Source organism: Corvus hawaiiensis, chromosome 31 (genome assembly GCF_020740725.1).
Source record: "Corvus hawaiiensis isolate bCorHaw1 chromosome 31, bCorHaw1.pri.cur, whole genome shotgun sequence".
NCBI lineage: Eukaryota > Metazoa > Chordata > Aves > Passeriformes > Corvidae > Corvus > Corvus hawaiiensis.
This window is the reverse complement of record NC_063243.1, coordinates 1,699,677-1,716,434: the sequence shown is the minus strand read 5'-3', so window position 1 is coordinate 1,716,434 and position 16,758 is coordinate 1,699,677. Positions and strand designations below refer to the sequence as shown.

Here is a 16,758-nt window from a genome sequence, read left to right as displayed (position 1 = left end):
TTTTGTTTTGTTGTTCAAGGATTCCTTTAACTTCTAGATACATTTCTTTCTGTGGCTCAGAGAGCCCCATTTCCCACGATTCTTCCATAGTCCAGAGAGACTATCCAAACCAAGATGAGAAGAGAGAGGTCTAGAGTGGTTATTTTACTCACGAATTTTCCTCAGGGATCGGTATCTTGCTCGTATTCCTCCACCAGTTTGTCGCAGCGGGGATTACTGCAACAAGTATATTTCAAACCAGGAGTCTCGTAGAAACGAAGTATATATGGACAGATTCGTGGTAGATGTTTCAGAGATGTTTATTTCTCCAGCCGCATGGCCGGGGCTCAGCTCAGGAACTCTGCAGTCACGGGACCCGAGGGTCCTTGGCGTTATCAGGGAACCCAAACCAACCAATGGGGAATGAAGCTGAGCAGGGGCAGGGAAACCCCGTGCCTCCCCCCCAGGGCCCCTCTCCCAGGGCTCCATGGCAGGGGGGAAGGGACCCCAACACTTTTTTCTCTCTTCCTCTTTTCCATCTTCCTTTTCCTTTCTTACCACATAGATTCCTCCTGCTGCTGTTTGCCTTAACCATTTTCCTGCACACTCCCTTCAACCAATCCCTTCCCAGCACACCAACACCATCAGTCCCCTGTTGCTGAGACCCCTTCTCAACTTCCCTTTTTACCCCCACTGGGTGTCCATGTCCTTAATTAGCTCTGGGAGAATGTGCAAACTGCCTCAACATTGTCCCCTTTTGTTTGGGACACGATGTCCATGGTTGTGTTCCGGCTTTGTTGTTGTTCTGGAAGTTGAGGAATTGAGCAGGAGCTTGGCTGAGCAGCAATGTGTGTCAATCAGTACCATTTTGTGGAGCTGATGGTTTGTGGTGTCACTTGCTTGTGTCCAAGTCGGTGTGGCTGTGTCCGAGCAGATTGAGAGCATGTGTTTGTAGGGAGGCGTTGCTGTTGTTCCTTGGCTGGGGGTGCCCGGTTTTCGGGCCATCCCCCCTGGAGCAGGGTGTCCCCCCTTGGTGCAGGCGCGGCCCTCAGGCAGCGCTCAGCCAATCAGAAGGCGCGGCGCTGGTGAGTCAGCAGTTGCCAGGCAGAGCCGCAGCGCCCGGCGCTCCCCAGCTGGAGCCCCCGTGTGGCCCGGCCTTGGCGCCCCCCGCGAGGGGAATTTGGGGAGGTGGGAGGGGGGGAGCGCCAAGGCCGGGCCGGCCCGTGCTGTGCTGGCAGAAGTGGCTGCGGCGGGGGCCGAGTGCGGCCAGGAGCGGCCGAGAGCCCAGCGCTGCCGCAGCCCGAGCTGCCGCAGCTGCATCCCTGCTGGTGCTGTGGGATGCGAGAGCTCTGGGGGGCAGAGCGAGCCAGGGGTGGGTGCTGGGCCTGGGGGGAGGAGGAGAAAGGCTGGAGGAGCAGGGCTGGAGACCAGAATGGTGAAAGGATGCACGTGGGAGCAGCAGGTGGGATTCAGCAGGAGAAGGAGTAGTGTGAGGAAGAGTAGGGACACAGGAGGAGGAGGAGGAGCAGGAAGAGGAGGCACCGCAAGGTTCCAGCACTCGCTGTATCTGCAGCCTCCCCCCAGCCCCAGGAGTGTTGCCCCCCACTCCAGCAGGTGATCAGGGAGGGGGATCCACGATTTTCCCGTGGGTGAATCTTGGTGTTTCTGAGGTTTCTTGGTCTCCATGTTGGTGCTTTGGTTTTTTTGTGGGGGCTGAATGTGTTTATATTTTGGAGGATGTTTTATCTGAATCTTGATGTTTTGGGAGTTTTGGGTCTGTGTCTTGATGTCTGGGGGCATTTTTTGGTCTGAATCTTGGTGTTTTGGAGGTTTTTATGGACACAAGATGCCTGGTGATGCACTTGGGCAGAAGGAACCCCCAGGCCAAGGCGCTCACCCCTTGTTTCTCCCCCAAACCAGGATTTGTCATTCCCAAGGTGTGGCCGGATGGAGGAGGAGGAAAAGCCCCGGAGATGCCGCAGGAGGAGGGTCTGCAAACGCAGCCCAGAGAGATCCAAGGAGGAAAGAGCCCCCCTGTGCCGGGAAGGCGGCCGGAGATCCAGGGGGAACTCAGAGCTGGGGGAGAAGCCTCAGGGTGGGGAGAAGCCCCACAAGTGCTTGGAATGTGGGAAGGGCTTCAGCTACAAATCCCCGCTGAGGGAACACCAGAGGATCCACACAGGGGAGAGGCCCTATGAGTGTGGGGAATGTGGGAAGGGCTTCTCCAGCATCTCCCACCTGATCCAGCACCAGGTGGTCCACACAGGGGAACGGCCCTATGAGTGCTTGGATTGTTGGAAGAGCTTCGGCCGGATCTCCGAACTGAGGGTACACCAGCGCACCCACACTGGGGAGAGGCCCTACGAGTGTTCTGAGTGTGGGAAGAGGTTTCCAAGCAGCTCCGATCTCCTCAGACATCAGCGCATTCACACGGATGAGAGGCCCTTCCGCTGCTCCGACTGCGGGAAGGGCTTCAAATACAACTCCACCCTCGTCACCCACCGGCGCATCCACACTGGGGAGAGGCCCTACGAGTGTCCTGAGTGTGGGAAGAGCTTCTCACAGAGCTCTTCCTTGACCCAACACCAACGGAGGCACCACTAAGGGAAGCCCTGCGAGTGCCCCGAGTGCGGGAAGAGCTTCGTGCGCTGCTCCAGCTCCATCCCCCGTGGGAGGATCGGCGTTGGATGATCCCCAGTGACCCCCGTGGGGCAGAGCCCTGGTGACCCCCGTTCCGGGTGATCCCCTCTGGGTGGGGGGAAGGTGTTGGAGAGATTTCTTTGCCTTCTCCTTGTGCTGCTGGGATTTGGTTGGTAATAAATTCCCAGGCTGAGTCTGTTGTGCCTGTGCTGGTGTTTGCTGAGGGATCTCTCCCAGTCGTATCCCATCCCAAGAACACTCGGTTCCATTTTCTCTCCCCTGTGCGGCTGCGGGGGGCAGGGACAGAGTGGCTTTGGTGGGTGCCTGGCATTGTTCCAGCATCACCCCAGGCCATGGACATCCCTGGGATCCCAGTGTGCTGGTGCATTCCCCTCTCCTCCTTTCCAGGCTGCACTGTGATCTGAGAAACGCTTGTTAGGCCTTGGCTTTGAAAACAGCACCTGGGCTCAGCTCTTTCCGAGCTTGTCAGAAATACTGTCTGCTCCCAGGAACTGCTGAGGAGCTCCTGCTTTCCTTATGACCAGCCCTGGAAAAGGTTCCTCTTGCCCGAATGGCATAGCATTCCTGCTCTCCCACTTTCAGAGAAAGTGCCGACCCAAACTGTGGCCGGGATGAAACATCATTATGGCTGAAGCCCACTCTCTTGTGACCCTCTCAACAGCGGCCCAAAAGGAGACCCTTTGAGCTCTCCTGGGCCACCACGGGCTGTGACCAGCAATCTCCCTCTGAGGGGGCCTCTCAGAGCCAGCAAACCTTCAGGTTTGCTATACCTGGAGATCGCCAAACCACGATGTGTCCTGGGCCAATATTCTCACTCCTCGAGGCCTGATCCTGTGCCCAGCAGGAGAGGAAAAAGCTTCCAAAGTGAGGATTTCACTGACCTCTGAGGGCAATTTTTCACAGGAACCTTCCTTGCCTGATTGTTTCTGTCTGTGTGCGTGCCCCTGCGCATATGCTATAGCAAACCTGAGAGAAATGCTGCTTTCTTAGGTGTTTAAGTGAGTCAAAGTTCTGAAAAGTTAAAATTTTAGCTAAGAGTTAGAAGAAATTTGTATTAAGACACAAAGTAGAAAAACAAAAGATAAGTTAATGCTTAGATGCCTAAGCTAGAGCTAAGTGATGTATTATTTGCCATTATATTTTTAAGTTTTGTTTATAGAAGGAACCAAAATGAATGAACTGTCATCAAAAGAAATTGAAACTAATAGAACCAAGAACAGCACCTGGGTTTCGTAATAATTAATCAAAAGCAGGAGATCTTGGGCTGAGCCAAGAGGTCACGAAGGCCTGCCAACAGCAAGGAGGTAAAAAGGTCACTGTGAGGAAGACATTCCTGACTTCCTCTTTCAGGACCACTGACCCAATTCAAGAGAGAAACTGCGCATGCGTGAAAGACCAATGATCTCATTTTAATACAAAGCGGAGGATGGGGGGTGCTGGGGTCATACATATGCAGAAGATGTAAAACTTTGAGTAATAAATAGAGAACGAGAAACCTTGTACTTGGCTGGCATGTCTTTAGGAGGCTACTCCCATGCCCCCCCACTGGTGCCTGAATAAACATACCACTTTCTAACTTTAATTAGTTAGAGGGTCTTTGTCCATGGATATCGAGATTTAATGAATCACCAGGAACCCTCAACTCCCTTGAAGCCAGCATCCCCCGTATCCCCTGGAAGATCCCCCCACATCCCCATCCATGTCTTAGTTCAACATCTTTATTTTTACCCTGGGTTTGGGTGTTTTGAAAGGACAAAGAGAAATGAAAAGAAAATCAAGGCCACTGGGAGCCAGGAAGAGGCGGAGCCCCCCAGCCTGGTGTCTTCCCACACAGATCACCAGCACCACAGAGCTCTGGGGCTCTGCCCAACAGGGGTCACTGGGGATCATCCAACGCCGATCCTCCCACGGGGGATGGAGCTGGAGCAGCGCACGAAGCTCTTCCCGCACTCGGGGCACTCGCAGGGCTTCCCTTAGCGGTGCCTCCGTTGGTGTTTGGTCAAGGAAGAGCTCTGTGAGAAGCTCTTCCCACACTCGGGACACTCGTAAGGCCTCTCCCTGGTGTGGATGCGCCGGTGGATGATGAGGGTGTAGTTGCGCTGGAAGCCCTTCCTGCAGTCGGGGCAGCGGAAGGGCCTCTCATCCGTGTGCGACTCTGCTCATGTGTGTGACTCTGCTCATGTTTGAGGAGACTGCAGCTCCTTGGAAACCTCTTCCCACACTCCCCACACTCGTAGGGCCTCTCCCCTGTGTGCGTCCGCTGGTGTGCCCACAGGCTGGATCTCCGGCCAAAGCTCTTCCCACACTCCCCACACTTGTAGGGCCTCTCCCCTGTGTGACTTCTCTGGTGGACAATCAGGTTGGAGCTCTGGCTGAAGCTCTGCCCACACTCTCCACACTCGTAGGGCTTCTCCCCTGTGTGGATTTTCCAGTGGCAGATCAGACTGGAGCTGTCTCTGAAGCTCTTCCCACACTCCCCACACTCGCAGGGCCTCTCTCCGGTGTGGATTCTCTGGTGGACAATCAGTCTGGACTTCCACCTGAAGCCCTTCCCACATTTTGAGCACTTGTGGGGCTTCTCCCCATTGTGAAGCTGTTCATGGACCCCCAGCTCCAAGCTCTGGCTGGATCTCCGGCCGCCTTCCTCCTTGGACCTCCTTGGGCTGTGTTTGCAGCCCCTCCTTGTGCAGCATCTCTGGGGCTCTTCCTCCCCCTTAGATTCCTGCCCCGTGGAGCCACTCAAAACGGCCTCTCCCACCAGCTTCTGCCACTGGGATTTGTTCTCTCTGGGCTCCGTGCTCAGCTCCCTGTCTGGTGGAGGAAGGACAAGGAGAGGATGGGATTTGCCTCCGTGCCACAGGGAAGGGGAAGGAGATCCCCCCAGTCCATCCCCGGCAGGACGGCGTCGGCAGCGGGGTTGTCCTGCAGCCGGGGGCGATGCTGGGCTGGGAGATGGAGCAGGAGAGAAGGGAAAGGGGCACTGACTTCCTCCTCACCTGCCTGGGGCTCCCGGGGCATCTTCCTCTTCTTCGCGGCCTCCTCCTCCTCCATCCGGCCACGGCTTGGCAATGGGAAATCCTGCTCTGGGGGAAAACAAGGCCTGAGCGCCTTGGGTTTGGTGGTTCCGCTGCCCGAGCCCAGCTCGAGAAGTCGCCGCTCCTTTCAGTGTCGAGGGGCCCGGACCCCACTCATCTCCAGCCTCCCCCACCCCTCCAGGCTGCAGGGGGTCCCCCGGCTCCGGAATCGCCCCCCTCCGCTCTCCCTACTCCGGGGCTCCCGCGCTCCCCCTCGGCTCTCCCGGGGATCCCCAAAACCGATATCGCCCCCACACCCCCCCCAAGGGCCATTTGCGGCTCAGCTTTGGGCTCCTGCAAGCTCCGAACATCGCCTGCCCCGCAAAAAACCCTCCCGGAGACCCCTGATGGATTTGGGGCGAGCTCCCCCTCCCCGCTCACCTCGGGATGCGGGGGGGAGATGCTGCCGGAGCCGGGGGAGCTGCGGCCTCAGCGGGCGGGCGGGGGAACCGCGCGCTTCTGCTGCTGCTCCTCCTCTTCCTCCTCCTCCTTTTCCTGCTCCTCCTCCTCCTCCTCCTCCTCCTCCTCCTCCTCCTCTCTCCTTCCTCTTCCTCCCGCTGCTCCTCCGCTCCCGCCCCGGCCCGGGCAGGTTCCGACACCCCAAAGCAGCCGCGCTGTGCCCTGGGGGGGTTCCCAAAGCGGCCCCGCCCCGCGCGGCACTGGGACCGATACTGAGAGCACCGGGAAGGAATTGGGAGCACGATCCCTCCCAGTACGGCACTTACTGGGAGCACTGGGAGGCAACAGCGACTGGCGGCGGCTGCAGCCGGTGCTGGGCGTGGCCAGGATGAGGGCGGGGTTATGCAAAATGCAAGGAGAATACCGCGGTGTGATTGGTGGGCGTGGGTGGGCGTGGTTATGGAAATAGCGGAACGTTTCCCGCCGTGCGTTTGCAGGCGGTGGGCGTGGTTATGTAAAATAGGTGGGCCCTGCTCGGTGTGGCGTGTGGGCTTGTGGGCGTGGTCATGCAAATTACGCTGGTATTGCCCAGTGGTTTGTCGGCCTTGTGGGCGGGGTTATGCAAATAAGAAGGCCGGTCCGTATTTAGGTGTTGGACGTGGTGTCCGGTGTCCGGTCCCGGAGCGCGGAGCCCGGTTCGGGGGGTGTCCGGTGTCCGGTCCCGGAGCGCGGAGCTCGGTTCGGGGGGTGTCCGGTGTCCGGTCCCGGAGCGCAGAGCTCGCTCTGGCCACTCGAGGAGGGGAAGTTTTGGGGTCCCCAGCGTCCCCTGGGGTGGGGAGGGGGGGATTTAGGGTCCCCAGGAGAGGGGGCCGCCCCCCGAGCTCCCCCCACACTTTGTGCTGTCTCCAAGAATGTCCCCAAATCTCCCCCCGTCCCGGGGGCGCGGACCCCCATCCTAATCCCGGTCCCGATTCCGATCCCGGGAGTGGCTGACCCCGATTCCGGGGGCGGCTGATCCCGATCCCGATCCCGATCCCGGGAGTGGCTGATCCCGATCTCTATCCCAGGGGCGGCTGATCCCGATCCTGACCCCGATCCTGACTAAGGTTCGGACCCCAATCCCGATCCCGGGGGTGGCTGACCCCGATCCCGGGGGTGGCTGACCCTGATCCTGACCCCGATCCCGATCCTGATCCCGGTCCCGATGCCACGTGAGCGCTGATCCCGTTAAGAGCCTTTGCCCGGGGTGGGGGGGTGACAGCCAGGGCCGCCCCCCGGCGCGCACTGTCCCTGTCACCGCTGCTCCTCGGGCATCGGCCGGGACGTGGCCGTGCGGCTACCTGGGTGACGGGGGTGTCCCCAAATGTCCCCAAGGCGGGAGGGGACACGGGATGCACCGGGAGGGGATCGGGGGGACACCCCCGGATTGTCCCCAGCACGGGAGGGGGACAAGGGACAAACCGGGAGGGGATGGGGGGACACCCCAGGACTGTCCCCAACACGGGAGGGGGTCCCAGACAGGATTTTGGGGTGTCTCTGATGGGATTTTGGGGTCCGCAGTTCTGGCCACCACACAGAACCTGTCACAGCCAGGTTTTGGGGTCCCTGGGGTGTTCCTGAGGGCTTTATGGGACCCCCTGATGAATTTTTGGGGGTTTTTGGGGTTGCATGCGGGACCTGTGCCAGGGGATCCCTGATGGGGTTTTTAGGGTCCCTTTCAGGATTTTGGGGTCTGCAGTCCTGGCCGCCATGCGGGACATGTCCCAGCAGGTTTGGGGGTGTTCCTGATGGGGTTTTTGGGATCCCTGACAGGATTTTGGAAATTTTGGGATCCCTGACAGGATTTTGGAGATTTTGGGATCCCTGGCAGCTTTTTGGGATCCCGAATCGCCCAAACTGGGCCAAGAGGCACTTCAGAGACAGTCAGAGAAGTGGGTATTTGCTTTATTCAGCGCCGGATACGTGGGGGGTCTCTCCTCCAAAAACACACACACACACACACACACACACACACACACACACACACGGCACTTCCTACAACACAATATTATGGGTAAAATTCATGAATATTCATCACATTCTTTGGGATAGGGGTGGTTATACAAATCAGTTCTTGGACGTCATTAATATCATTAGCATATGTGTCACACATGAGTGGTGTGTCCTGGTGGTCGCACTGAGGAAGGCTCCTCTTCTTCCTCGCGGGTCTTTCCAATGAAGATCCGTACTCTTCATCACAATGCACTTTTCACCTTTCTTTCTGGAGCACGGGCAGTCCTTTGTGGGGTGACTCAGCAGTTTCTGTGCTGGTTTCAAACAGATTCTTGTTCCTCTTATCTTGACAAGATTAGGGCAAATCCTGCTTCTCCGCTTTTGTGATTAACATTTGCTGTCTCCCAATAGTTAACTGTGCTTACACGAATTAAGTACTGATCACCCGTTTCTCAATCCCCCCTTTTTCTTTGGTCATTTGTAATTTAAAAATCTCGCATATCTTGAAAGTAAGTACCCTTTTCTGCCTTGCTTCTGGGTTTGTGCTTTTGCCACTGAGCATAAGCACGGCGATTCCAAGTACATAACTGTCGCTGCTGGAGCTGCCCGGTCACTCGCAGTGACGGGTCTGATGCGCTCCGAAGACCAAGATGAAGCTGGTCTCGCCGCAAGAGGCAAAGCTCTCAGGGTGCTGAATGGTTTGCACTCGCAGGCAGAGGCAAGAAGGAAGGAGGGGACTCCAGTAGAGTATCCAGGGCTTTATTGTCCTCAGGGGGAGCAGGGACCGAAGACCCCAGAAAAGGGGTTGCACAGCTTTTTAAAGGGGGGTTGGACAAAGGGCGGCAACAATCTCAGGACCAGTGGGGAAGGAGAAGGGGAGGGTTCACAGGTGGAGTGACATACAATTAGCCAATGAGGGAAAAAAAGGGGAGGGGAGAAATTCAAAGGGACCAAGGGGCGGGGTCTCAAGGGGGGAAGAACTTTCTAGCAGGGCGAGGGGAAAGGGGTGGTGTACATCAAGGATTGGCAGCTAAGGCAAGGCGTATACAATGCAGCAAGGGGAGGGGAAACTGCAAACTGACTGACAATGAAATGAACAGGGACAGACCAAGTATGGGGGGGAAGGTGCACGGCAACATCTCTCCCGTTTTTGTTTAAAAAAATAAAGGAAAATTAAACCTTAAACTGGGGTGCTTTGGGTATCATCCCAGCAAGATGTTTCTCTGGTAGCCACGGCTACGGCTGCCTGGGTAGATCTTGTACCACTGGTACTCTTTAACGAGAAGGTTTTCTCTACTGCTGTGAGTAGGAGTCTTTTGATGCACCCAAAGAGTAAGAATAGAAGAAAGATGTTGTTAAGACCTGGAAGACTTTGAGGTTTATAAATATAAGGGGGAGTAATTGCAAGGTGCTGTACTGTATGTATGTTGGTGTTTTAATAAGTAATAAGTCATTTAATAAGTAATAAAGTAATAAAATTACAGATGGACCATGACAGGAAAATAACTTGCTGCAGGAAAAATTCCTCAGGACAGCTGGTTATTCCCAATATCTACTGCTGTAACTGAGTAAGGAGAAACGGACAACAAGCCATGTCTGATTACCAACATGCCGATGTTGTGCTCTCTTCCCCAGTCTGCTCTCCAAAGATCTGGGACTGACAAAGATGAAGGAATTTGAAGAGCTATTCTGGTTATTTCAGAGAAAGTTTAAAATGGAGAAGGGATTGGGGTGATTAGGAGGCTCTCATTACCCATCATTTTCAGTGCTGCCTTTTGTAGCAAAAGTGACAAATGTGCCCTGTTGGTGTTGTGTTGGTGTTTAGATTTTCTGAGTCCCTCAGCCCTGAGCTGGGTTCCCATCCTGGTGGAACTGTCCTGCCTGGTGCTTGCAGGATGCCCTGGAACAAACCCTCTGCCCCATCATCCACAACGAGCAGAAGGGCATGAGGACAGTGCTGCGAGGATGGGCAAGGAGGGGCACTTTGCTTGAGGGGAGTGGGGCAGGAGAGGCCTTCAGTGGCCTGGCAGAGATACTCCGAGTTTTTGTTGGTTTCCATACAACAAAAGGTTTCCCCTTCCCTCAGAGATCCGGAGTGATGCTCTTGGCCGGGTCCTCCTTTCTCTCCTGCCTTCCTTTGCCTGCTCTTTTTCCCTCCCAGTGTCTCCCTTTGCCCAGGGCAGCTCCCAGCCAAAGACCCTCCCCTGATGGTTTTTTTTCCCCAATCCAGGAGCTAAAGCAGCCCTGGATGAAGTTATGGAGGCTGGCAGTGAAATGTCACTGTAAGATCTTGCTCCACTTGGGTTTCAGCCCCTTCAGAGCTTTGCCTTGAAGGGCAGGAACATCTTTTCCTCACTGGGAACTGGAATTCCAGCTCATTGCAGTGTGTGCCATGGATCCCAGCGGGGCATTCCCGAGGCTCCCAGGCTGCTGCTCCTGCCGTGCCTCCCAAGGGAGCTGTGCAGGGCCAGGGGACAAGGTCCAGCAGCTGGGAGGGCTCTCAGAGCAGACAGCAAAGGCTGCTTTGCTGCACATTTTCCAGCTGGAAGCAGAGGGAAGAAGGGAAGGGAGTCCCTGACAGAATCCTGGCATGCTTGTGGCTGGAAGGGACCCTGCCCATGGGTTAGGATGCCAAGAGGGAGAGACGCCTGTGCCCCAGGGAAGGTGCAAGTGAGACCATATGAGGACAACAAACGGATTTTATTGGACATGCATTTTATTGTAACAACAAATGGGAGGGATGGGATTCTAGAGGATGTGTGGATGTGTATTTTAATTTGATCTTCTTCTTATTATTACTATTTCCTATTTCTTCTTCTTCATCTAAGTCTTCTTTGCCTTCTTCTTTTTAATTACTTCTACTACTCCTGCTTCTTCTTCTTCGTCTTACTCTTATTCTTCGTATTCCTATTTTAATTTTTCTTCTTATTTACTACTACTGTTTTTTCTTCTTTATCATATTCTTCTTATTCTAATTAATCTTATTCACTTGTTATGCTTATTCTTTTCTTTTTCATATTCTTATTGCTTACTACTATTTCTTCTTTCTCTTCTTCTTCTTATTCCTATGTTCTTCTTATTCTTATTTAACTTACTATTTTTATTAATATTCTATTCCTTTTTCTTCTTCCTCCTATTTACTACTGCTATTTCTTCATCATCACAATATTCCTATTCCTATTCCTACTCCTATTCCTATTCCTATTCTTTTTTCCTGTATGAGGAGGTTGTTTTAATTTCTGGGGGGTTTTTTTTAAACTATTACTATTTCTTAAAGTCAGCTTCCACTTGTTGAGTCAAAGTCCTGCAGTCATGTCCGTGGCCTTTGATGCCACCAGGGGAGGTTCAGATTCAAGATCTGAAGCAGTTTTTCCTTGGCAGAGGCGTGAGGCACTGGAAGAAGTTGCCCAGGGCAGTGGTGGAGTCCTTGTCTCTGCAGCGTTCAGGAGCTGTGCAGATGTGGCCCTTGGGGACGTGGTTTCGGGGCGACGCTGGCGCTGCCCGGGTGCCAGTGGCACCGGGTGCCCGGCAGGGTCTCTGGGCACCTCGGTGACTCTCTGGGCTTCCCCGCCGAGCGCGCCGGCACCGAGCGCGCTCCACGGGCGCTGTTTGGGGCCGGCCACGCCGGTGACTTTGGGCGTCGGGGAGACGCCCCCGGCACGGCCCAAAGCAGCCGGGGCAGCTCAGGCTGCGGGGCCCGGCCAGGCCGAGGCCGCCCGTGCGGCTCCCGGGGGCCCGCGCAGGCCCCGGCCCGGCCGCCATCGGCAGCCCCGGGCCGGGCGGGCGCTACTCCCGCGTCCGCGGCGCCAGGCAGCGGCAGCGGAACAGCGCCCGCAGCGCCCGCAGCGCCCGCCTGAGGCGGCCGGGCCGCTTGCTGGGGGCAGCCGGCTGGGCAGCCGAGGGGCCGCGGGGGCTGTGCGGGGCAGGCCCCGGCTCCTGCCAGGCCAGCACAGGAGAAGCTGCGGGTCCCGTGGCGGCTCGGCCTCGCACGGGGGGAAGCGAGGCCCAGAGCGGCTCCCGTGCCGGGCGCTCGGCCCAGGCCTCCCGAGGGACGGGCGCCGGGAGCCCGTCTGCCGCAAGAGCTGCCAGGCTTCGGCGCCCGCCTTCTTCGCGCAGCTCGAGGACGCTGAGTCCGTCCTAGGCGGCGTCCTTCGGCAGCGAGGGCGGGACCCCGAAGCTGAAGATGCACGTGTATTGCCAGGTGCTCTGTGTGAGGTCTCTGTCGCTGCCATCTTCCTCTATGCAAACCTCTCGGTAGATGTACTCTTCCCCCTCATTGAGCTCTGCGTGGCACGGCTCTGGCTCGATGCCGTTATCCCCGTCAGAGGGGTCTTGGGAGCTGCTGACCTCTCCTTGGGACAGCTCTGGCTTTGCTGCACCTTGGCACTCTTGGGACAGCTCAAGCTGGGTGTGGTATTGGCAGTCTTCATTGTCTCCAGCTGAGGTGCCCTCCTCGCTCCCTTTCTCTGCCAGGAGTGACCCCCTGTCTGCCTCCTGGCCCCTCACCCTTCCTTCGCCCTGCTGGGACAGCTTTGGGTCATTCCCCTCTTCTTCCCCTTGGGGCAGCTCCTGGACTTTCACTCTTTGTTCCCTCTGGTAGAGCTGTTGCTGTGCCCCATCTCCCCACTGCACACTCACACCCATCTTCCACGGGTTCAGCCCTTGGTGACTCCACACTCCGCACAGGGACACTTCCTGCACTGGCACTGCTGGTACCCACTGGGACAACTCACGGCCTGTTGCCTCTTCCCACAGGCGAATCTCTTGGGGCCGAGTGTCTCTCCCCTGGCAAGGCTCCTCATCCATGCCAGGTTTCCTCTCTGCCTCCTTGATGACAAAGGGCCCCTGCTCCTCTTCAGTGTCTGTCTGTGGCCTGACCGAGGCACTCTCTGCCCCCACCAAGTGCCAGCTGAGGGTCTGGTCTTGCAGCTCGCTGGGCACAGGGGTGGGTGGCTGGGAGGAGCTGGGGTTTGCCTTGTCCTCTTCCATCTCTGAGGTCCTGTAGCACAGAAGGATTGCGGGAGCTGCTTCCTTCTGCGACAGTGGCTCTCAGCGGACTGGGCACTCCAAGGTTCTGCGCCCCTTAGATACCCTCGGCCAGGGCGGGGCTCTCTGATGTCACAAGGGTCTCTGGGCACCCCCAGGTTCCGCATGGCCAAGGGCCCTTTGTGACACCACGCGCCTGTGTCACAAAGGGCCGTAGCCGGTGCCCCTTCAGCAGCCGAGCCTGCTGGAAGTAGCACTGAGCAGGCCCTGGACTTGGGCACTGGTAGCCCTTGGCCTCTGTGAGGCTTTGGCCACAGTCCCACTCAACAGCCCAATCTCCACACACTGGCTTTGGCGGGTGGGCTACTCAGGGCACGAGCCATTGGCCAGATGGCCGCAGCCAGGGACTTGGGGGCATTGGCTCCATGTGCAGCTGCAGGCCGGGGACGAGGGGTGTCCCTCAGGGCTCTGCCTTGGCCCTGGGGCTCTTTAGTGGCGTCCCCAATGACACAGGCAGGGGCTCGAGCTCCCCCTCAGCACGTTTGCAGGGGACGGGCAGCTGAGCGTGGCAGGGGCACCATGGCAGGATTTGGCTGTGCACAGGGACCTGGGCAAGCTTGAGAAGTGGCACAACGAGAACCTTACGAGGCCTCACAGGGCCAAGTGCCAGGTGCTGCACCTGGCCCAGGGCGATCCCCGAGTCCCGGATTCATCCAGGCCAGAAGAGACCTTCATATCCCTCAGTTTGGGGCTGCCTCCCTGGCCGCTCCCAGCACCTCCAGAAGCAGCACTGGCTGGGCCTTTGGGTTTCTGGTGCCTTTGCCCACTTCCAGCAGAGCTGGTGTAGTGGGTTGATCCTGAGTTGATGGACAGTCTTTTAGACTAATGATGCTTCTCACAATTTACACATTTAAACCACATGGAAAGGCAGGAATTCCTTTCGTTCCAGCTCTCCTGCCGAAGGTGGGGCAGCCTTGGAGCCTCCGGGCCCCGCCGGGTCAGGGCCCCTGCACCCCCTCCTTTCCCAACGCCGCGGCACAGAGCCTGTGTCACTGCTGGGGGGAACTGTCCCAGAGCCGCAGGCAGCTAAAGCCAGCCATGGACTGCTCACAGCTAAACCCATCCGGCGCGGCTCCCTGGGACCGGCGGGTCCCTCTCCTCTCCACGCGGAGCCGGCGGAGCCAGCGGGAGCCGGCGGAGCCTCCTGTCTGCAGCCAGCACACTCCGCGCTGAACTGAAGAGGACACCACGCAGCCAGCAGCACAAAGGGAGCGAGGCTTTCTCCACCGTAAAGCCCGAACAAGAACACTCTTCAACGTGGCGATTTTGGAGTCAGAGAGAAGAGAAAGCGAGTCCTGTGGGACGGAGCTGGAAATGGAGATGGGAGAAAAGAGGGCGGTGCCGCGATTCTCGTGCGTATCTTAAAAAACTTCTGCAGGCCGTGGTAAGAAACTGTAATATCACAAACTGTTTGTCTCTTGGATCCATTTGGAGTACATGGCGGGATGAAAAGTTCACCCGTGGCCCGTGAAAATTATGAAAAGTGCCTATGCCAGGCTATATAGAAGTATTGAGAGGCTTTTAGAGACTTCCTTTCACAAAAAAAACCAAAACCCTTTGTGTTCAGGCCAAAGTAATTAATCCTTAAAAAGATTAATAACCCCATGTGATGGCCCCTGTCTGGCAGTGTGAAGGAACTGTGAGATTTTTCAGGGCAGAGATTATTACAGCTGGTGATGGGGTCAGTGGCTCTGACCCAGGAAGAGGTGCCCGGTCCAGGGAGATGGTCCCGAAAGGAATCGCCTTCCCGAGGCTCGATGTCTTACCTCAGCTGCTGGCAGGAGGGCCTGTGCAGAGACTGTCAGCTCTTTAGTGATTATCAGCTCGTGATTCCAGCTCAGCTCTGCAGGGCAGCCTCCAGGCCAAGCCAGACCAGAGAGAGAGACAAGACACTCGTGTGGCTGGTTCCGCACAGAGTAGCTTTATTGTTGGTCCGTACTCCAGCGAAGGGGAAAGCCAGGGACGGCAGCAGCTCTCTCTCCTCGCAGAGGCAGAGGGCTGGCTTTATAGGGATACAGGGGATCGGTAAAGGCCAATGGGTTACAAAGGATCTGGGATGGGTAAAGGCCAATGGGTTACAAAGGATCTGCATAGGGTCTCCTAAAGGATTGTGGGTCTGTCTTTCCTCGCCGTGACCAAAGAAGTGGTTGCCTTTCCAGCGAGTCCTGCTGGGCGATTACAAAATCTCTTCTCTCAGCAGAGATCCCTCCAGGGCAGGGGCTGGGCACGCCCAAGAGATGTTTTACACCACAGCAGGTTGTTTCTTTCTGGGCGGGTCTGCTGTTGGTGGCACTTTGGGAACCACGTGATGCAGAAGAAAACCCTTTTTCCTTAAGCATAACAAAGAGACTTTTCAAGAACTGCAACACTGACTAAAATCCCATGTTCTGCTTCCTTTGTGCGAGTTGGGTAAAAGGAGGGAAGTGCTGGAAGAGAGGGGAGGTTTGCTTGAATTTCTTGTTATTTCCTTTTACTTTTAATTCTGTTAGTAATAAACTTTTTCTTTGTACAGCAACTGTTTAAGTTTGAACCTGTTTTGCCTCGCAGCTCTCTAGTTTTCCTCAATATTTTCTTATTTTCCCCTTATGAAAAATAACAGATTTTGTGTGCTTGACGCTCAACTGCGTCAAACCACGACAGGCAGAGCCCTGGTCCCCCCGTCTGAGTGATCCATGTTTGGATCCAGTGTCCTGGGGGGCACACACGCTCTGGGGGAGGGGGGATGCGATCCCCGGGACCCCCTGTCACCTCCTCAAGCAAGTGAAAGCCGAGCCCCAGCGCCAGGAAGATGAAGCCCAACACGAAGTCCACGATCCCCATCAGAATCTTCCTGCAGGCAGTGTCCACTGGCATCTGTGGGGGTTCCGAAGGGGTCAGGACGTCTCAATAAGACCCCAGAGAGCCATCAGGACCCTCTAAACCCCTCTTTTTTTCCTCCCAGATCTGTCCAGAACGCCGTTAAACCTTCCAGCACATGCCAAACCCACTCTCATCTCCTCCAGGACTCCAAAAACCCCATCCCAGTTGCTCCCTGCCTTCCGAGGATCCCCCAAACCCTCTCCCAGCCCCTTTGCCAAGGCTAAAAAGAAGGGTGGCTCTTGATGGAATGCCCAACACCGAGAAACAGGACAAGAGATCGGCCTAGAAGCATAGACAGCTTTGGGTTGGAGTGTTCTGAGAGAAGTGAGCTGCCCTCGTGAGAGGGGAGTGGATTGAGGGCACTGGGGAGGCACTGGGAGGGCACTGGGAGCGACTGGGAACGGAGCGCGCGGCACTGGGAGGCCGAGTCCAGCACGGGGCAGTCGGCGCTGCGGGTCTGCCTGGCAACTGATGAGTCATCAGAGAGACGCGCTCTGATTGGCTGAGGGGCGTCAGCGCCACGCAGGGCTGGGATGGACACGCGCGGGAGCACTGGGAGACACTGGGAAGGACTGGGAGGGACTGGGAGAGACTGGGAGAGCTCAGGGGAACCTGGGAGGACAAGAGGCCCCGGGGATGGGCTCCAGGGGGGCTGAGGGGCTCCAGGCTCATCCCCAGGGCAGGGCCCGAGGGGACTCGCTCTGCCCGACGTTCTGCACCTCTGCGCTCCGCCAGCAACGGGGCAACG

General features: G+C 56.7%; 1 protein-coding gene and 1 pseudogene across 1 annotated transcript; one reads left to right on the top strand and one right to left on the bottom strand.

Annotated features, from left to right (window-relative positions):
* The first annotated feature begins 825 nt into the window (after positions 1 to 825).
* LOC125318729 (zinc finger protein 3-like) lies at positions 826 to 3,058 on the top strand. The gene is made up of 3 exons (XM_048289665.1): positions 826 to 861; positions 2,083 to 2,552; positions 3,028 to 3,058. The coding sequence occupies exons 1-3, from the start codon at positions 826 to 828 to the stop codon at positions 3,056 to 3,058; spliced, it is 537 nt and encodes a 178-aa protein (XP_048145622.1).
* A 1,573-nt stretch (positions 3,059 to 4,631) lies between these two features.
* LOC125318796 lies at positions 4,632 to 6,555 on the bottom strand (annotated as a pseudogene).
* Between the last annotated feature and the right edge of the window lie 10,203 nt (positions 6,556 to 16,758).